General features: G+C 35.2%; 1 protein-coding gene across 2 annotated transcripts in view; it reads right to left on the minus strand.

Annotated features, from left to right (window-relative positions):
• Window positions 1–22,088, minus strand: part of PLA2R1 (phospholipase A2 receptor 1) — a 168,847-nt gene that overhangs the window by 18,739 nt on the left and 128,020 nt on the right. For both annotated transcript variants that reach the window (XM_003341235.4, XM_007494249.3), the window contains exons 15-23: window positions 20,920–21,052; window positions 19,846–19,881; window positions 14,744–14,901; window positions 10,874–10,938; window positions 10,489–10,592; window positions 8,418–8,557; window positions 3,321–3,438; window positions 2,042–2,172; window positions 1,533–1,680 (exon numbers count right to left, since the gene is read on the minus strand). In XM_003341235.4, the coding sequence (XP_003341283.2) occupies window positions 1,533–1,680; window positions 2,042–2,172; window positions 3,321–3,438; window positions 8,418–8,557; window positions 10,489–10,592; window positions 10,874–10,938; window positions 14,744–14,901; window positions 19,846–19,881; window positions 20,920–21,052 (1,033 nt within the window). The remainder of the gene's footprint in view (window positions 1–1,532; window positions 1,681–2,041; window positions 2,173–3,320; window positions 3,439–8,417; window positions 8,558–10,488; window positions 10,593–10,873; window positions 10,939–14,743; window positions 14,902–19,845; window positions 19,882–20,919; window positions 21,053–22,088) is intronic.

Below are 22,088 nucleotides of genomic sequence, written 5' to 3' on the forward strand. Positions count from 1 at the left end.
ATTTTATGTAATAAAAATTTTCCATTTAATTTTCTGTGATCTCTATTTCTTATATGGTCATGAACTCTCTTCCCTTAGTCAGAGATCTGACAGGCAATTTGTTCCTTGCTATTCTAATTTATTTATGACATGATATTTTATATCTAAGTCATATATTCATTTGGAACTTATTTTGGTATGTGGTATAAGGAGCTGGTCTAAATCTAAAATCTGCCAGATTGTGTTCCAGTTTTCCCAGCAATTTTTGTCAAAAAAGTGAATTCTTTGGGTTGGATGTTTTTATAAATGATTTAGAAGATGGTATAAATGACATGTTTATAAACTTTGAAGATGACACAGTAACTGTGGTTATAAAATAATGAGGTAGAGGACTGCATGAGAATCCCCAAATTTATCACTAGACCAGGATATTGGGACAAATCTAATAAGATGAAATAAAATATAAACTTTTGTGTAATGAACAAATGACTGAGTGTAAAACTCTTAAACTAGTTTGAAAATGTGCCAGAAAAGGAATGATGTTTAGAGAGCACCATGCCCAACAAATCTATAATTTTGACATGGTAGAGATAGTTCCATAATTTTTAAGGGATTCTCCCGAACAGCTTAGACTTCTTCACAGTCCCTTCAACAATACTCCCTTCAGGGACACTGATGTATACTAAAAGGAACCCCCAATTTGGAGTCAAAGGATCTAGGTTCAAACCTCAATTCTATTAGTCAACAGCTATATGACGATGAGCAAACCAGTTTACCTTAGCGGGCCTCAGTTTCCTTACTGGTTAAAAGAGGGCTTGACTATATGATCTTGAAGGTTTCTTCAGTCCTATATTCTGTTATCCGATTGGCTATAACCTAATTGAGCTAATATTCTGTTTCAGAATTTTAGGATTACTATTATAACCTGATAAGTAAGAAGACTAAAAGATTTCCTCCCAGATTGTTTTAAATTAGTAGTTCGTGATTCCTCAACATCACTTAAACACAATAATAAAGGAATAATAAGCCACAATGTAGTTAATGCTTTCAAGTTTGCTTTACACATTTGGCAATGTAGAATGGAGAGAATTTCTCCTCCTAATTAGTATACATATAGTCCGTTCAAGTTTGACAGCTCATTGTCTTTCTTTTCCTTCATCAACATCAAGGTCTTGGATGGAGGACAGACACAAGAAGTTCTTCCCATACTTCACATGAATAGCCTACAGCTCACTGGCACTCTAAACAAATAGATCTTTGGAGCCGTGTAGTTCCTATTTCTATAACTGTCTATGAACTCCAGTGAAATCCTTCTGTGGTTTTGACTCCTAGAGTAAAAAGACAGAGTGTCCTATGCCAGGTTTGGGCTCAGGGACCATTTGGAGGGCTTTCCTTCCACAAGTTCGTCCAAGGCCATGCAGTGAAATCTTATACGACTGAAATCAGCAGCTAGACTTTATTATCAACCCTGCTACTTGGGGACCCTTAGGGCATGGTTATATTAAATATGAAAAAGAAGATCAAATGCATGAAGTAGAAAAAAGGTTCCTTACCTTGTGGTTTTTCACAGACAAATCCAAAAGTGCTTTTCCTACAATCTTCTAAGTACCATTTCCCAGTAAAATGAAAATTAGGATTACTTGATAACAAGGTACAGAGAGAAGCTTGTTCTTGAACATTTGTAGAGTTGTGGCTCTTACCCTGAAAAAAAGTTTATTAGTTATTAAGGAAAAAATCACAGTGGGACTTGGAAAATCCAGTATAGAATGTATCTTGTACCTGATAAAAATATAAGTAATTACTATAAAGTTCATTTATAATTAGTTTATCAATTTTTCATATAATCAGTGAATTATCTACAAAGTAAAAATGACAACAGTGATAATTAAGCATGTTTATAGAATAATATATTAAGTCGATTTGTTAAAAAAATAAAAACACCAATAAAAAGTGAACACATTACATTGGTTATCAGAGAAAACTTGACAATTCAGACTAAAATTTCCTTCATCAACAAGATCATTTTTTACATAACTTCTGAAAACCATATCTCAGAACTTACATTTATTATCTCAACTGGAGCCCAGTTAGAATATGTTACAGGCTCTCCATTTAGCCATTTTTCATAATTGTCACTCTGTAAACCTATCCAAACATTAGCCTTCTGTCCAAAAAGATTCATTGTAATGAAAGCTGCAAAAACAAGAATGCATTACTAACATTAATATCATAGAAACCATTTGTGTAATCACATATCCCTGTTTGTAGCTATGATTGCTACATTTAAATAAAGGGGAAACTTAATTACAAATCAGCGGTAGGATTTTGTTATATTGTCCTTGTCTAAGGTAATGCATTCTTTCTCCTATTTCATTGTCATTGTTCTCTGACATTAGCTGGCCAGGCCTGGGGTCTTATCACATATTTAACAAAACAATTTTAGCATGTTCATATAATGACTGTTTTACTAGAAAAAAAATAATCCCTCTACTACACTGAAATTATAACGCACAGCTGGCGAAAACCCAAATCATCCTGGGAAGAGAAATCTTTCAATGGCCTAGGGAAAATTCATTGTATCAACAACATATTACATTCTGTGCCATTTAGGAAACTGAGCACACATATCCCCTTATTCTGCACACTATTCCCAAGAGGACAAAAAGAACGCAACACCAGCAGCTTATTGTTATGCATATACCACCCTAGCCTTTTTAGACTCCATCTGTATGATCATTGCTTAGAATGATGAATATTTATACAGTCTTGACAATGCACTTACAACCTTCACCTTGAATGAGTTATGGGATTTTTATTTTTAGAACAACACTGAGCATATTCAAATGTTCATTTATTCAACAAGTATTTATTAAATATCCAGTGTTTTCTTGGCACTGGGGACACAGACAAAAACCAAAATAATACTTGCCCTCAATGAGTTTAAAGTTCTTTTCTTTTAAGGAAGAAGAGGAATCTGTACTCAGAGAAGTAAATATAAAAACACGCCCAAAGTAAATGTGTAAAACACTTGGTCTAATAATATTTAATTGGTAAGTGGGTCCACTAGATGGCTCAGCTGACTGAGTGCCAGGCCTATAGATGGGAAATTCTGGGTTCAAATCTGTCCTGAGACACTTCCCAGCTATGTGATTCTAGATCTTGAGTTCCAATCTGACTGAGACACTTCCTAGCTGTGTGACTCTGGACCAATCTATTGACCCCCATTGCCTAACCCTTATTTTTCTTCTGCCTTGGAACCAATAGACAGTATCAATTCTAAGACAGAAGGTAAGAGTTTAGAAAAACAGTTAGTTGGTAAAATTAAACTTTCAATACCATACCTTGCTCCACTTCGTTTTGAATGGAGGCAAGTGTGGCATCCTCTTCAGCACAGAAATTCTGAGCACTCTTCCAGGACTTCTGGAACTTTTGGTCCTTTGGTATTTCCACTAGGATGCACTTTGAACAAAAATTATTTTTAAGGCATTATTTCTATTTCCTCTGACTTATCACCTGTGTGACTTTGGGAAAGTAACTTCCCATTAGTCCATAAGCCTATGAATAGATTATATTGCTACTACAATACAGTAGTCTTTTTTTCTCTGAAGAGCTAAGTACCACTCTAGATTTTAAATAACTTTTAAAAATATAGCTTTAAAGTCTTAGGATTTTATAGGGAACTTGATTTCCGTATCTCACTAAACATACTGAGTTTTTTTTAGAGCAACTTTTTGCCTTGTTTATGTCTTTCTGGAAATCATCAAAAAGCAATACAAATATATTGTGAGAGACCAGATTCCAGGTTGGGGATTAGTTATAGATGTTGCTAAAATAATAATATTGTAACATTTCAAGGCAGATAGTTACAACTTGGCTTCAGTTTCCTCATCATTGAAATGGTTGGGCTAAATGTACTCCACGGATTCTTCCCACTCTAATCCCATAAATTAATGATCATATGTTTCCAAAACCCTGAAATAGTGTATGAAGAGAAGTTCTGGAAATTTCCTTCATCAACTTGGGCAGTTAAAGTCTCAATTTCATTTAATTAGAAAATAACAGAAGAAAGATCACAAAGAAGGTCAAACAAGCAGGACGGCTTTGGGGGCTAAATAGGAGGGAATATGAAGGAGGTTCTCTAAAATGTCAGAAAATGAAAAATTTTAAATTGTGAGGTAATTAATTGGCATAATCTAGGAAATGTTTTAAAAGTATCTAAGCTTAAAAAAAGAAATGCAAATTGTGGATAATAAAGACTCATTTTTTATATACAGCTCCCTTTCTCTACATATGCAAGTACCCATTGTCTTTGGTGTTTGTTAGGTTCAGAATAAAAGCAAAAATAAATTTAACTTAATAATTTAAAATTTAATTTAAAACAATATAATAAAAATAATTTACTCTGATTCTCTATGAAATCCATAATAAAGTAGAAGAGTTTATAGGTTTATTCAGTGTCATAGGTGCCATTTTGATATCTAGGAACAAGCCCTGATTTCAATAGCTCTAGGTTTGAGGATTGCCTCTTACAACTTTATGACTGGGCTTCTTTATTTGTAAAATAAGGATGATGGTATTTGCACTCGATATTGCAGAGGGTTCTTGTGAAAAATGCTTCGTAAACTCTAAAATATAATTTAAATGAGAACTCTTCTTACAGTGCCTTTAGCTTTGTGCTCTTGTAGTGGTAAAGCATAAAAGAATCGTGGTAATGGCAGAGTTTAGGAACACTGACTCTTTAACTGCTGGAAAATAAGAAAAAATGTTCTCTCAGCATCTATGTCTTCATGGTTAGCCATATAAGTTTTCTCTGGGAAAAAATATACCATTACCCATCTTGACTAAGATTTATCAGTTGAGTGAGGCACTGGTGTCTCGTATTACTGCTTCAAATTTATGCTTTACAACCTTTTCTATTAGCTGATGAAGTATATTAATTTATAATGAAAATTAAGCCACAAACTAAAGTACAATATCCTTGTGTCTAAACTATGTTTTTTAAAACCAATTTACCAATTTGTACACTGTGAACATCTATGATACACAATGAATTGAAGATTACTTATATTTAAAGACATCTCTTTCAAATGGGATGTTTTATTCAACAGAAGAGAATCTTTAAAAAAAATTCCACATATGGGTGGATTACAAATTCTGTGGCCCATATTAAAAATTAATCAGACTGAAACTAGATATCTTAAGAACTGCAAATGAAAAGGTAACAAAAGAAAAGTGAAGTCTATCTTAAGAAAAGAGTGTTTAGAATTGTTTGGTGTGCCCATTCTGCACACAAAGGCTCCTTGTGTCTAAATTTGGGTCTTTGTTTCTGAAATAAAACCCAGCTCTAGAGCAGCAAGTACTTTACCATTTTTCCTTCTGGGTGAATGCTGGTCAAATTGCTTTTGTAAAGGATTTCCATTAGAATGTTTTGTACCATTAAAGAGGAATTTTGTGGGCTCTCTGAGATGCTAAACTAAGCCAACTATCTCGTGCCTCAGTTATTCTATCTATATAGGACAAATAATCAATCAATCTCCCAAGAATCTTTGGAAGAAAAACTGATAAACATAATTCCAAACCACTGGCCAGATATAAAATGTAGAGGAAATATTTTTTTTGGAGAAAGGAATATTGTAATCATAGCACGTAATCATTCACTTGCTCATTGAGTCATTCTTTAATTCTTACTACATAACTTTTACCTAAAATGATTAGGAGATAAAAGTATAAAAAATTGTTTTGTTTAGTTGCTCTTAAGAAAAATAGTCTCTCCAAATCAGTAGCTCTCTTGAGAATTATTTGGGACTTAACCTTTGTTGCTTCAGAAATGCCATATGCTCTTATATTGATGGAATTTTGTTTGTAGTCACTCCAAATAAATTAGTCACTAGAGGCTAAAACCATTCTCCTTCACCACAGCCATCTCTGGATTTCTACCAAGAAGAAAATGATAGAAGATAAATATCTTTTTGGAAGTTTAGTCTTGAGTCTGGACTAAATGAAAAATGTTTGGTTAAATATGGCAACTGTTTTGATTGTATGCCTCCAAAAGTACTATCAAGGTTTTGAAGAGCACCAAAGGAAAAGTCCCTACACACACATTGGGCAGACCCTGTGTGGCAAACTTATGGAAGAAAGTGAACAAGAATTTCACAGGATAGGCTGCAACCTACATCCTTATGGGGTGTATGTACACTGAGGAGAACAACAGTCCTTTTGAGAATATTTTGAATATTTGAAAAGGATAAAATATAAGCTACATGCTAAAGAATGGTGTGAACCAAACTATTGGTTCAATACTTTACCAATACCAATACAATACAAAAATACTTTACCAAATATGTGACTCTAGAATATTTGTTGGTGTCTTTTCTCTATTTTAAAAGTCACAATTGGTTTTTCACTTATCTATTTGGCAAGTCATTAAACCTGTCTGCCTCAGTTTCCTCAATTGTAGAATGGGTATAATAATAGCACCTACCTCTCAGGGTTATTGTGAGGATAAAAAGAGATCATATTTGGAAAAGACTTAACCTGGCAAATTGTAGGTACTTAATACATTTTTGTTCCCTTCGTTGTCCTTTCCTTCATTAGATTGTGAGTTCCCTGAGAGCAGGGACTGTCTTTTATCTTTCTTTGTGAGCCCAGTGCTTAGCACAGTGGCTGGCATGCAGTAAGTGTTTAGTAAATCTTTATGGACTGACTGATACTGTCAGTTTGCACTACAAATATATAGTGCACTTATGGTCCTTTACAAATTTGTTCCTTGTATGTTCCAAATGTTTGTTTGGGATGTTTGGAATGTTTGGGATGCTATGATTTTCCTAGGATTGATTAAAAATGGGTTAATAACCATATTAAGATAAATAATGACTCTCAGAATCACAGAATTTGAGAGCTGGTGGGCCCTTTTTGGCCATGCAATCCAACCCATACATAAAAGGATTCCTCTCTACCTACTTAATAAAAGGCTATTCAGCCACTGCTTGGAGACCTCCAAAGAGGGAGAACAAACTGGCATTCTAGGCAGCCTGTTCCTCTTTGGGACAACTTTAATCATTAGGAAGCTTTTTATTTTCTGACATCAAACCTAAATTTATCTTTTTCAAATTTCCATGCATTGCTCCTGGTTATACTCTATGGGGTGAAATGCACCAAATCTCTCTTCCATGTCTGCCCTTTAAAGACTTAAAGAAGGTTACTGTTTCCTTTCCTGATTCTTTTCTTGTCCAAGATAAACATGACCAATTCCTTTAACCCATTGTCAAACCTTCATTTTTCTATCCTGGTTACCCTTCTTTGAACATTCTCTGGTTACTGACATTCTTCTTAATTCTGTCTAGATTCCAATGAACTCATGAGGGCACAACACAATGGAGCTCTCATTCTTCTGTTCCTGGGAGCTATGCCCCTCAAACAGCCCAATACTACATTAGCTTTTTTGGTTGATTCGTATTTTTGAACTTGCAACCCACTAAAACCCTGAGATCTTACCATTCAGAATTAGTGTTGTCAACTGCTGTCTTTTTCTCACTGTAATTTAAGTTGAATTCGCAGTTTCCAATGATAGGAAGTAATTGTTTAGAATGACATAATGGCCTTTGAGGTCAAGTATCTTGTTTAATAAAACATCTTTGTACACTGAGCTGATTGAACCATTGGTATAAGCTCATGATATTACTGGTTGGATTTTTCAAGTAACAATAGAAGAAAAATCATTGAAAAAAATAGTATATTTTTATTATATGTATTCTGTTAATATAATAGTATGGACTACTGGGATCATGACTCATTTGGAGTTTCCAAATTATCAGAATAACAAATAGGCCAACAACTTCCATCTAAAGCCCATAGAATAATTTATTAAAAAAAGAAAAAACAACTAGGCATGACAGAAGAGAGAGAGGAAATATCCAGGAGTTAATTAAACACAGTCTATGAAACCACAGTTCTAAGGTAGCATAATCCCTACTGGTAAATCTTTTATTTCAGTTTGGTATGGAGATTCAATGCTTTGTGAGGCATGAGACTGAGCTGAACCATTAAGATAATTTTGTCTCCATTTATAATATGCTCAGAACATGATGGTGGGCTCAGGCATGGGAGACACAGGCTCTGTCCTGGAAGAGCTTATAGTTTGCAGCTAAGTAAAACTCACATACATAAAACAACTGATGGACAAGTTTACAGAGGCACAAATTAATATATTAGCTATGTTAACAGATTATCAAAAGCTGAGGAGGTGTCTGGCAAGAAAGGAGTAAAAAGACTGCTATATCTGCATTCTAAAATGTTTGCTCAGGTTATAAACTGAAAAATTATTAAGTACGTTGAAAGCTAAAAATAAAGATCTCATTTCCTACTCATAGTTTCTGATCTTGAAAGCCATTTTAGTTTCTGTTACAGAAATAGAACTTACTACTTGAAGTCAGGTTTACCTTATAGTCAAAGTACAGCCATCCCTTGGGACACAATCCATGTTGCTTTGGTATTTCCTTTTCTTTCTCTATAACTAATATATTTTTACGTTTACAAATGCTGGGCATATAAACAGAACAATCTGCGTTACTCCAGAGTCCTTAGAAAGAAGAACATTTTTTTAATTAGAAAGGGCTTGAAAATATTACTGATTTAACCATTCCTTCAACAAATGTTATAGCTAGCTACAGTCTATTGCTTTTAAAATTCATTTTTTCATTCTGACAACTGATCTATAATTAGCAATTATAATTTTAACTTAATAATTAACAATATATTTTTCAAGTGACATCTACTAAATGGATAACACTATGAGTCAACTCTAAGAACAGTTTATATACATGATCATTTTGCAAAGGCAAAGAAAGTAGATACAAAAAAAGTCTGGTTGATGTCATGTCAATATTTGGCTCACAAGGGAAAATTTTGCTACCCTAACAGTTTTGTTTAAAAAATATTTAGCTTTGACAGAAAGGAAAAGCACAAAATAAGGAGAGAATTACTTAATGTAAGAATTTTGAATTAAGGAAGTTTCCAGAGGAATCAATTGTGTGGAATACAGCATTTGGCTTTATAATGGTGACATTCCAAAATTATTACTTGGAGGTCTCCAAGAAGCTTCATAGAGATTGATAGCAAAAAGTCAAACTTCTTAATAGAGATTATTGAGTAACCCTTATGCACATGCACACATGCACGTGTACGTACACACACACACACACATACACACACACACACACACACCATTTCTACTCAACCACTCAGTCATTTTAAGAAACTAGATTTTCAAGATGGATATTTTCATGGATTTTAAGGATTTCTAAGCAGAGAATTAGACCTACTACAACACAGATTGTCTTGAAATCAAATTCCCCATGGCTTGGCAGTGCCTGTCAATTGTACAGAACAAAACTACCACCCTGGTGTCAAGAATGTGAGCTGGAAGGAATTCCTAGTTTTGAAAAATGAGAGCTTATTCTTCTCTTGTTTAAATGAACCGCTGTACTCCCAAACCAGCTTTCTGTAGACTATTGTGACACCTGCTGGTAAAAGCAAGTTGACTAATCACAAGACCTTTCCTTTTCTAAATGTATGCAGGGGAAGAACCTCAGACAGCTTTCATCATGGGGGCTTCTTTTCTTCTGCTGCTCCTGGCATTTGGTCCTAAGGTTAGGCTACAGCTGTATCCCTTTTCAGGGTCAATGGGTACACTCCCATTTATTGATTAGAAAGTAGAAAGTGAAAGCTATTAGAGCAATGCAGTCTTCAAACAACCTGAGGAAACAGAGATGCAATTTGCCATGGAATCTAAGTAAGCATGATGGCAATTACAGAAGCTGGATTTGTCTTTAGAAAAAGTAGATGTCAACACCCAGCTAAGTTGGGGAATGAGTTATTTTTAATTAAGTGCAACTGTAAAATAATAATATGAGGTAATAATAAAAACAAATTGACAAGAAGCTTACATAGTCAAAAGAAACCCTCTGGGAAATGAAATACATCGCGCATCTTTAAGATAAAGAATTACTAAGCCCAACATGCAAATGGCCACCCTACTAGACCAAATAAGAATTAATGACAGGCTGCTAACAAGAGGACACGAACATGTTCTCAAATCCAATTTGCCTTAAACACAAACATTCAAATAAACTCACAAATACTAAACATGTAGACAACTCATTTCCATCTACCAAGAATAATGAGTGAAAATGGATGGCAAGGGGGTCTGTTACTTTGAAGAGCAGCCCCATAATGGGTAATTTCTTTCAATCAATTTCAATAGACTGTTTCATTTTTGCTTTTGCCCTGGTCCACAAGAAAAGATACAAAGTTGTAAAACTAATTATGTGATAATGATCATATAGATAATTCCACTAGTGTATAAACTGATGAAGAGAAGCAAATTAATTTTTTTAAAAAATTGACCACTACCAAACCTCTAAAATGTTACTAATGTAACCAAAAATAATTCTAATTGACCTTGCTGATTATTAGTTAATGAAGAAAACATCCCAAAAGATAAACAAAAACCTGTTTCAGATGAAATGAAGCCACATCTCTGACTCTGATTATTCACAGATCTTTCTCCTCCTTCATCCCAGTTCTGGTATATTAATGGGGAGCCATCTCTCCAACTATAAGGAAATTTAAAAAAATTAAAGCTCATATCTCTCTCTTCTTCTGCATACTCCTTTCCTAACAACATCTTTGGGACCTGAGGTAGGGAGGTGAATCAAGGTCAAAATGTTCCTTTTAACTCATAAAAGTAGAAAATGTCTTTTTTTCTGGGGTAAATAAGACTATGAGTAATAAATTATGATTGAGAGACATGTGTATTGATCACATAGACTGGCTTACTCATTCTCCAAATAAAGTCTCTCTTTGGGAATTAAATACAATTAAATACAAATCATACTGAAATCCATGGTTAGGTCTTTCTTCACGGAGCCCAATCCACCAATTTTTATCGTTCTTTGATAGCTGGCAAAAAAAATAAAGGGAAAAAGTCAATATTTCTTCTATGTTTTCTTTTGTATTTTATCCAGTTATCTAGAAAAAGACTGTACATACTGCTACAAGAAAACTCAAACTTTTGTGCCCCTAAAAATATCACATTCATGATGAAAGGAAATAGTAAACACAACCTCTATATACAAAGGAATTTTTAACAAACAAATCAGGGTCTTATATTCAAAAGTAAATTTTCCAACTCCATTAAAGATCTAAAAAAGTTAAAGTGCAAATTCAAAATAAAAAATGGCTTTTACTAGTTGGTTTTCTCTTTTAACTGAAAAATTAAGGTTTTATTTTCCCAGTGATATTGATTGGCAAGGGTTGAAAAACAAATGGAAGATACTGTGTTGTTCAGTCATTTCTGACTCTCTAACCTCTTGCGGTTTTCTTGGCAAAAATACTAGAGTGGTTTGCCATTTCCTTCTCCATTCTTGATAGATGAGGAAACTGAAGTAAACTAGGTTAAGTGACTTGCCCAGGGTCACAAAGCTAAGTAAGTTTCTGAGGCCAGATTTGAATTCAGAAAGATGAATCTTCTCAACTCCAGATATCTTACTCTAAAGAAAAAGATCATTATTATTATTATTATTATAACTAATGGTATTACCTTCTCCATTCAGATAGAGGCTGGGGAATGCAAGAAGTCCTCATCACAAAATTGTAAATGTAGTAGCAATGGGGAAGCACAGTGAATAGAGCATCAGGCCTGGAGTCAAGAGGAACTTGGGTTCAAATCTGACTTCAGACATTTCCCATCTGTGTGACCCTGGTCAAGGCACTTAACTCTCATTGCCTAGCCCTTACCACTCTTCTGTCTAAATACTAAGCCAGAAAGTAAGAGTTAAAAAAAAAAAAAGCAAACTTGCCAATGTTTTCCAGACTGACTCTTATGTATTTGATGGATTTTGTATCATAATTTCTTGACAGTCCCGATGTACAAATCTAAGTACACTGGAGCATAAAATAAAATGAAATGTACTTAACTTCAAAGAAAATTTAGTGCTGAGATTATGACCCAGGAAATTGAAGCTCTCTCTTTCCCTCTGTTCTAAAGCCTGCCCATGATAACTTGATTTTAGGGAGGGACTAACAAGCACTTCTGTCTTCTTCATGCCTTAAAAAGTTAACATACAGGGGGCAGCTGGGTAGTTCAGTGGATTGAGAGACAGGCCTAGAGATGGGAGGTCCTAGGTTCAAATCTGACCTCAGACACTTCCCAGCTGTGTGACCCTGGGCAAGTCACTTGACCCCCATTGCCTAGCCCTTACCTTTCTTCTGCCTTGGAGCCAATACACAGCATTGACTCCAAGACAGAAGGTAAGGGTTTTTAAGAAAAAAAAAGTTAACATACAGTATCACAAAATGCAATATACTAGGAACTTGGCACACTTCTTAGCAGAAGATTCTGTTCACCGAACATCTTCATTCTAGTAGCTCTTTGGGATGCTTAGAGCTTTTTACATTTGGGCCACAGGCTTAAGGATCTTTATGTTGGTTTGGAAAACAAGTGCTTGACAATCTACTGCCTGTTGTGCTTTTTTAATACAGTCTTTCAATTGCTGAAAGAATAGGAGAGAAAATAATGACATTCTTTTCTCTAGCTGAAAGGTCTAAGAACAGCATCAGAAAACATTTAGTTTCAACTGTTCCTTTATTAGCCTTCTGGGGGAGGGAGACTTTCCCTGTTTGTTTATGTAATTTAGTTGTTTCTAGTCTTAGAACTACATGTTATTATGGTTTCTGAGCATCCTTACACTTCTGAGAAATTTTTAAGTGGGAGTGGTACACAATTGATAAGTAAGGAAAAAAGTGTCATGAATTTCACCCTGCTTCCACTCACTGGGATGCTAAAGGTAGAAGGGAAGGCCCCACATGGGTTCTCTCTGTTTAGTCCTTTCTCTGGGGAGAATACAACTCCATATTTTTTTTGCCACTATGGCAGGGATGGACAGAATGAGAAATCTCTTCATTTTTGGATCTTGCAACCAATGTAAGTGGTCAAGAAGCTTTAAAAATGGGGAAGAAAATCTATTAAGAGCAGGAAAAAATGTTTTAGGAAATTGAATGTGCCTGCCTACTACAGATGTCATACTTACTAGGCCATCTGGATCTTCTTGGGGTCTATCCCATATACTGTAAAATGTCTCCAATACTGGCAAAGGTTTGTGTTAAGATGGCCAATTGGTAGTTAGCTGAATATGCTAGATGCTGCAAGGTTGGTCTGGTATCCAGATGGCACGGTCGAAGCTTGAGAAAGTGGTGGTAGTCTCTGTGAAAATCTTAGGACTTCCCAATCCAAATAGAGTTTCCATTTATTTCTGCCAACCCACTACTTGTGAGAGTAGGGATGAGGAAGGAAATTTACAAGCTCATGAATCATACATTCATGGGCTTAATGTTGCAAGAGTGAAAAGAGCCTTACAGCTCTTCTAAGGTAGTCTAAAGAGGAGAAAACTGAAACCAGTTAGGGACGTGGCCAAAGTCATACAAATAGTTCCAGGATTCAAACTCAAGTCCTATGACTCCAAATTCAGTACTCTCCAAGCTCAAAGTCAAAGACGGTCAGAGTCAGTGTTCTTTCCAGCTGCATAAACCGAGTTTGAGGACATCAATCGTTCAGTCCTTTTTGGTCATAACTGACTCTTCATAATGCTGTTTGTTTTTGTTTTTGGCAAAGATTCTGGAGTGGTTTGCCATTTCCTCCTCTAGTTCATTTTACAGGTGAGAAAACAGAGACAAACATGCTTAAGTGACTTGGCCAAGGTCACACAACTAGTTAAGTGTCTGAGGCCGGATTTGAATTTAGGAAGATGGAGAAGAGTAAGAAATGGTTGCCAGGAGATGGTGGAAAGTTTAATAAGAAAGCTACCTTTATTTGTTTTTTTCAGAAAGATTAAGATGGCCTTTTTTTAAAGTAGTGATGGGTTGATGAGAAAAGCCCAGAAAAGTTTAGTGAATGTCCAATGTCACATGGGGATTAAAAGACTAGACCTCCCTTCCTGGAGACTTACCATACTTGTGCCAGTCTTAGTAAGGACACCCTACCTACCTTTAACTGTATTACAGCTCAGTGGAATTCAAAAACACAAAGGAATCACTGGCCTCAACCTCCCTCATTAGCAGAGTCCATAGATGTCCCATCTATGGACAAGGTATTATTCCCTGATTAATTATCAGGAAATAATATGAAAAATGCTGGATCTGGAAAGGATCTTATAGGATCACCTAGTTTTCCCCTATATCTTCAGGCAGAAATATATGTGAGTTATAGTTGAAAAATGAGGCTTTATTTAATATTTTCAAAGATCTCTAAACAAAAGCCACGATCTCCTTTGCTAATCCTAAACCAGTCTTGTGTTCTTCTCCTCAGGCAGTCCAAGTTCTTAATGGGAGGACTTAAGTCCATTATTTTTCTCTTTTTAGTGAAAAATGGGAATTGCTAGTCACCATCTGCTGTACATGAAATCTGTAGAACTTCAAAGCCAGGGAAACGGGTGACTTTAATGAACAAACTTTGCAAAAGCAGAATCCATGTTTTTTCTGCAATATTCCCACTAATCAAGAATGAAATACAATAGATGAATGACATCCACATGCTAAGGCCAATTTTCTCATCTTCTCAATCTCCACAAGAGAAGACTAAAAATATGGTCATGTTTTTGAGAGAGTTTCAACAAAAGTCTGAAATCAACATGAAAATATTCTAAAGAATATGGAATGAGATAATATTTGAAATCTTCAAGGTTATAGTATAGAAACTGTATCTAATTACCATTTTTATCCTGCTGAGGACAAATTCTTGTTCGATTGCAGAAAGAATGTTGAGCATATCACCACCAAGCCAAGCACAGGCAAATGCAAAACTCTCCCAATCAGAAGGATCACTATGAAAAAGATATTCAATTCCTTGATGAAAAAGCCATGGTTCATCTACAATATAAAGTTAAAAAATTATGTCAAAAGATGCACCATTAGGTACCATATGCCTACTTAAAAGAATGCATAGTCAGACTGACTTTGCCAAATATTTTTCTTTTTAAATGCCTAAATCTCTCATTTCCTTAACAAAAATTTGTTGATACTTCTAATTTTTACATCAAGCCATTTCTGGATTAGCTCCACTCCCCTACTCTGAAATGAATTCTTCCTTATAATAGTGAAAAACAGTTGGGCCAAAAAAAAATCCAACAATGCATCTCAAAATGTATGTTACCCACAAAACACTTTTCATACAAATAAATACAGATCTAAACAATTGGGAAAACACTCATTGTTCATGGGTAGGTTGAGTCAATATTCCAAAAATGGCAATTTTCTTTCTAAATTCATTTACTTATTCAGTATCATACCAATCAAACTACACAAAAATTACCTCATAAAGCTAGAAAAATAATAACAAAATTCATCTGGAAGAACAAAGACCTAGGGAATTAATGAAAAAAATGAAGTTGCGTTAGCTGTACTGGATCTCAAATTATATTACAAAGCAGTAACCATCAAAACAATCTGGTACTGGATAAGAAATAAAGTGGAGGAACAAAGGAACAAACTAGATAGTCAACAGGCAGTGATTAATGACCATGGTAATCTAGCATTTTGACAAACCCAAAGATCAAGCTTCTCAAAGAACTCACTATTTGGTAAATACTGCTGGGGAAACTGGAAAATAGCATGGCAGAAATTAGGCATAATTCAACACCTCATGCCATATACCAAGGCATAATCAAAACAGATGCATGCTTTAGAGACAAAGAGTGATACCATAAACAAATTAGAGGACCACAAATCAGTTTATCTGTCAGACCTGTGGATAAGAGAAGAATTCAGTTCAAAATAACACATAGAGAACATTTTGAGATGTAAAATAGATAACTCTGGTGACAATAAATAAAAATTTCTAAACAAACAAAAATAATACAGCCAAGATTAAGAGGCAAACAATAAACTGGAGAAAAATCTTTATAGTAAATCTCCCTAACAAAGGTTCTCTCATATATAGAGAGAATGGAGTAAAATTTAAAAGATTACAAAGCATTTCTCATGTTACAAATGGTCAAGAGATATGAACAGGTAATTCTCAGATGAGAAAATTAAAACTATATTTAGTCATTTGAAAAAATACTCCAAATCACTAATGATTAGAGAAAAGAAAATTAAGACAACTCTGAGGTACTGTCTTATACTCATCAGACTGGCTAACATGACATTAAAGGAAAATGATAAATTCTGGAAGGGATGTGGAAAAATTGAGAAACTAATGCACTGCTGCTAGAGCCACAAAATGATACAACCATTCTGGAGAGCAATCTGGAACTATGTCCAAAAGACCATAAAACTATGCATATACTTTGACTCAGCAATGCCACTACTGTCTTTAGCTTAAAGAGATTAAAGATAGAGGAAAGGAACCTACCTGTACAAAATTATTTAGAGTAGCTCCTTCTGTGGTAGCAAAGAACTGGACATTAAAGAGATGCCCATAAATTGGGGAATGGCTGAGCAAGCTGTGGTATATGCTTGCAATGGAATACTACTCTTGTAAAATAAGGGAAGAAAGGGTGAGGAGAAAGCTGAGGGTTCCAAGAAAGAATCAGAACTTTGAAGTCCATGGGCAGGAGGGGGAAATTTCAGGTTGGGAGGTGGAGGAGAAAGGTGGATCTCCTGAAAGCTGAGAAAAAGCCCATCCATTTGAGACCTGTTTTCCCTTCTAAGATCCTAAAATATCTCCACTAAGACTCAACTACAGCTATCTAAAATCCTCAAGAGAGATTGTGGATTTGGACTTTGACCAGACCATCCAGATCCTTTCCTGAGATGTTCTCTCTCTTCCTTACTTGTCCCTTGACTTAAACTTTGACAAACTTTAAGGTTTAGTTAGTTTAAGAGTAGGGGCAAGAAAGCAGTTGGCAAAAAGGAGAGGCTAGGGCTAAGAAACCTTTGGCCTCCAGAATTTCAAAGGCCATTTTGCAAGAGAGGAAAATCTTTAGAGCTTCCTCTTACCCACTTCCCATTTTTCCTCCCTCATACCTTTGCCATTATCTTTCCTACTTCTATCTCCATAAATCATTTGAAATTTAGGACTTTGGGTTTGGGCCTGTCTCTAAATAATATAACAGGGGGATTGAGATTTGAAATCTTGTCCTCTCCTGTGATCTTTCAAAAGCCTGGGATTGTCACACTTCTCACCAAGAGAGGGTTTGATTCCCAGACCCCAGTGACTCAGTACTGTCCTACCAAAGAAACTGACATCTTCTCCTTGGCAGTTGACCATTTCTAAACCCCTGAAAGGCTGACAGTTAATGTCCCTTTGGGAAGCAGAATTATAAGGGATCATCTTGCCTCTCAAAGACAGATTTGACCTCAGAAGCCCTGGGCTCCTCTGAGGAAGGCATCTCACCATCTTATTGAGGCAATCCCACCCATGTCTTCTGTCCTCCATCTCCCAGGTAACACCACTGTGGAGCCATACCCTTTTTCAAAAGGACAGGACTTGGCTCATCTCTTCCCATAAGTAATGGAGGAAAGAAACAATCCTTTCACTATTTCTCACCTCTTTTCCCTCCTTCCTTCATCTTCTCCATTACACTGTGTCATAAAAAATGACAAGATAATCACAAAATACTCCCTGGAAAGCCTTATATGAAGTAACACAAACTGAAGTGAGCAGAAACAGAATGTTGTACATATAACAACTATAATGTATGATGATCAACTGTAAATGACTTAACTATTATCAACAAGTGAAGAATCTAGGACAACTCTAAGAGACTCATGACAAAAAAAAATAAAAGGATGTCCACCAGCATAGAAGGAGCAGATGAGGTTCAAATGCAAATTGAAACATATCATTCTTTACTTTATGTTCACCATGAATTTTTCTCTAATGTAAGCATTATGTGTCTTCTTTCACAACATGATGAACACGGACATATATAGTATATGATAATACATGTATTATCTGTATAATATTACCTGTCTTCCTAGGAAAGGGGTAGTGGTAGGAGGGACAGTGAGTATATATTGCAACATATCAGAAAACAAATATTAAGAAAATATATTGACAAATAATCTGTAAAAAATGTATTTAAAAAAACACAACAAAATGCATGTAGCATTCTTTGCTGGTGACTGCCCATTCATTACCTAGAACATTGATGGTGAACCTATGGCATGCATGCCAAAGCTGGCATAGAGAGTACTCTCTTTGGGCATGCAACCACCCCCCTGGTCCCAATTTGTTACTAGAAAAGTGGAGGGACTTGGGCGGAGCTTCTCTCCTCCCCTCTCCATCACACCTGATGACATTTTTTCACATCCCCTCCCTTCTGTCCAATAGCCCAGTGGGAGCTCACGGGGGGGGGGGGGGGTAAGGTGGGCATCTCACAGGGGGTAGAGCTGGAGGGGAGTAGAGTGCTTGAGCCACTCCCCTCCCCTTCTACACTTGCTGAGGACATTCCCCACTTTACTCACCCCTCTACCCAGCAACCTAACGAGCCTCCCTCATTAGGGTAAGGGGCCTAGCACAGCACTCAGCCTGTTTGCCTTCACGTACCTAGAGTAAGGAAGTTTGCTTCAATATCTCTTCAATGAGACCAAAATTAGTTGGTAATTACTTAAGACTTTATCTTCTATTTATTTTTCTTATTTAAATTGCTATAGTTGTATATATTATTATTCTGGTTCTTCTTATTTCATTCTATAGTGATTCATATAAATCATTCCATGTTTCTTTGAATTCTTCATCTTTTTCCTTACTGTGCAACAATATTCCATTACTTACATGTACTATAATCTATTTGGTTGATTCCCTCTTTGACTGTAGGTCTTTGGATCAGGATAATGGCACCTTAGAGATAATTTAATCTGACTTTCATTTTAGTTCTGCTATGAATATTTCAGAATATATTAGACATTTCTGTTTTGAATTTTCTTGGTTACATATCCAGTAATAATATTTCTGGGTTAATCCTACATAATTCTAAATTGTTTTCCAGACCAGATGGATGAAATTGCAGTCATAATAGCAATGATTCATATGCCTGCCTTCCTATAGCTTCTCCAATATAGATAGTTTTTATTTTTGTCATCTTTTCTAATTTTCTGGGTCTGAAGAATAAAAAACATGACAGTCATTTTAATTTTTATTTATCCTACCATTAATGATCTGAGGCATATTTTAATAACTTTATAGTTTATGATTCTTTCAAAATCTGTTCATAGTCTTTTACTATTTTACTCTGGGGAATGGCTTCTGTTCTTCAATATTTGTGACCACTCCTTACATACTTTTTCCAATTGCTCATTTTCCTTAATCTACTACTACTGCTACTGCTACTACTTCACAACTACTACCACCACCACAACCATTATCACCTATACTACTATTACTACTACAACTATTACTATTACTACTATTATAACCACCACCATTACTACTACTACAATTACTATTACTATTGCTACATACACATAAACCTATACACACGTTAATTAGTCTTTAAAGGGCAATGATAAGAAGCATAATAACAGTTCAATAGCATTTTCTGACAACAGTTTCTAGGGGAAGGAAATATGAGTTCATTTTTAGAGTTGGGAAACTAAAACTTATAATAATTATGAAAAAGACTTGTTCAAGTCACCAAACCAGGACTCAAATCCAGGTTTATAATTTCAGGTCTAGAGCTCATTTTACATACCATTTAAAATCACAAATCATAAAAATGGAAATAAATTATAATATTAATTCACAGGAACACTTTGTGTCACTAACTTTAAAATATGCTTTAGCTTTAGAATGGCAAAAAGGAAGTACCAATCATAACAGAAATGGAATAATTTGCAACAAGATGAAGAATTTCCAGGCTGTTGGCTTACCATGTGTGTACCACGAGGGGATCTTTGGTTTTATATCTGCAATAAAAAAGATGATTTATAAATAAAAGCAAATTAATTAGTTGAAATTTTCTCATTAAAGGCATTATATCTAAGGTGGTTTAAATTTTAAAAGAACACTTTTCACTTCACCTTAAAATGCTCATACAATGAAATAATTTGTGATACTTTATATAATGTGTATTTATATATATATATATATATACACTCTTTCTAACTTTATTGATAAAACATTGCCTAAAAATTTGTAGATGATGCTACTGAAGGTATCCACTATCCATGTATACAAGAAAACCCCTTTTTAATGCAAAGAAAACATTTTTTTTCAAACTGTACAACTAGGTCCCAATTAATGTAAATAATTTATCCTGTGAAGCAGCCATATTATTTGAATTTGTATTGCATGTATATCTGTTAGGTGAGAACCAATTATTATATTTTACATAATTTTAACTCTAAGTAGTACTCATTTTAATATATGCAATCATTTATGCAACTAATTCATTATTTGAACTAATTGAGTCCTAACCATACCTGTGGAGGCAATGGTTATAGAACTAAGCAGAATTTTTTGATAACTTATGTTAATGAGTGATTCTTGAATATTGATGGCATCTTTTCTTATTTCCTTTTATCTCTCAATAAACTATCATAACTTCCCTATATAAAAGAGTAGATATTATACTGCAAATAATTAAATCTATTCACTGGAAACAAGTTCAACATGCTTTGGGGTTTTTTTAGTCTGGAACTCTAATTTTATTAGTGGGGAAATTCCTCTGCTGATGTAGTTTGATCATTGGTTTCTCATTTATATTCTCAAATAATTGCCTTGGGAATCAAGGGGTTAAGTGACTTGCCCAGTATGTGTCAGAAGCAAGAGCAGAACCCAGGGCTTTTCAGCATTGAGGCTGACTCACCATGCACCACTGTATAGGGCCTCCTAGCTGATAGGTACACAAAACTTATACATATTAGTCCTACATTCCTTTATTCTTAGAGAAGTCTAAGAAAACAATGCGCATACACACAGACTTAGGCTCTTTATATTTTTACCTCTTGGTATTTTACATATCCATTCCCGTTTGGAACCACATGGCAGGGGCAACAAAGTTTTGTTGGCCTGGTACACAGCACAATTTCTTGCATCCTCTCCAAAATAAGTATTTTCTAAAAATGAAGCAACAACCTGCAGCACAGGAAGATCATTATTCCTTAATGGTGATCACAAAGATCATTCCTTAATAGTGATCACAAACAAAAGTTGTATAGGGTTTTGTTTTGTTTTTTTTTGTAAATCCATTACTAGAAATAGTCATTAAATTTTTTTTAAATAAATTCAGAAATACAAGTATAAGTTTCAGTTAAATGTGCTGCTTCCCATTGTGGAGAAGCTGCTTAGCAAACTAGACCCTTATCTTCTTTTTTCTCCTTCTTCTCCTTCTCTTCTTCTTCCTTCTTCCTTCTCTTACAGAAGGGCAGCAAGGGCTAGGTAATTGGTGTTGAGTGAGTTGCCTAGGGTCATACAGCTAGTAAGTATCTGAGCCTAGATTTGAATCGAGGTCTCAACTCCAGGCCTGGCTCTCTATTCACTGTACTACCTAGTTGCCTCTAGACCCTTGTCTTCTAAAGGAACATAGTGGCCACGTTTTCCCCTTTGCCAGAAGTTGCAAATAAAAATAAGTTTTTTGGAGCATGCTTGTATTTTATGAAAACTTCTAGATTACGTTGCATGGACATAACTAGTTGTATGTAGCCTTGGGCTTCCTAGCTGTTTCTGCAAGGAACTTAAGGTGTTGTCAGATTTGAGAAATGCCTTTGATGTAAAGCTCTTTGGGGCAAAGTCCAAGATTTTATGCTACTAATAACTACTTTCTAACATGTAGGTAGATTTAATCTTGAAAATATATAACACTTTCCCAAGAGAGATCACATAACCTAGAAATGAAGGAAAAATCCTCAATAATTTCACCATACAACTATGAAATGACAAGATTCCATTATCTTGTCAAAGCAGGGGATGGTCCCTAGATAAAAGACATACAAAATTATTGATAGTTCATAGTACAAATGGTTTTTAGCCAAAAGGCCATTTGCTGACTGAAGTAAGAAATGACTAAGATGGAACCTAAGCTCACGTTTCCCAGTCCCACACATAAAATAATTCACCAATTTTAAAACGACAGATGTTTAGAGAACGGTGAATATTGTAGATCATTGTGCCC

This window comes from Monodelphis domestica, chromosome 4, assembly GCF_027887165.1.
Source record: "Monodelphis domestica isolate mMonDom1 chromosome 4, mMonDom1.pri, whole genome shotgun sequence".
Taxonomy (NCBI): Eukaryota; Metazoa; Chordata; class Mammalia; order Didelphimorphia; family Didelphidae; genus Monodelphis; species Monodelphis domestica.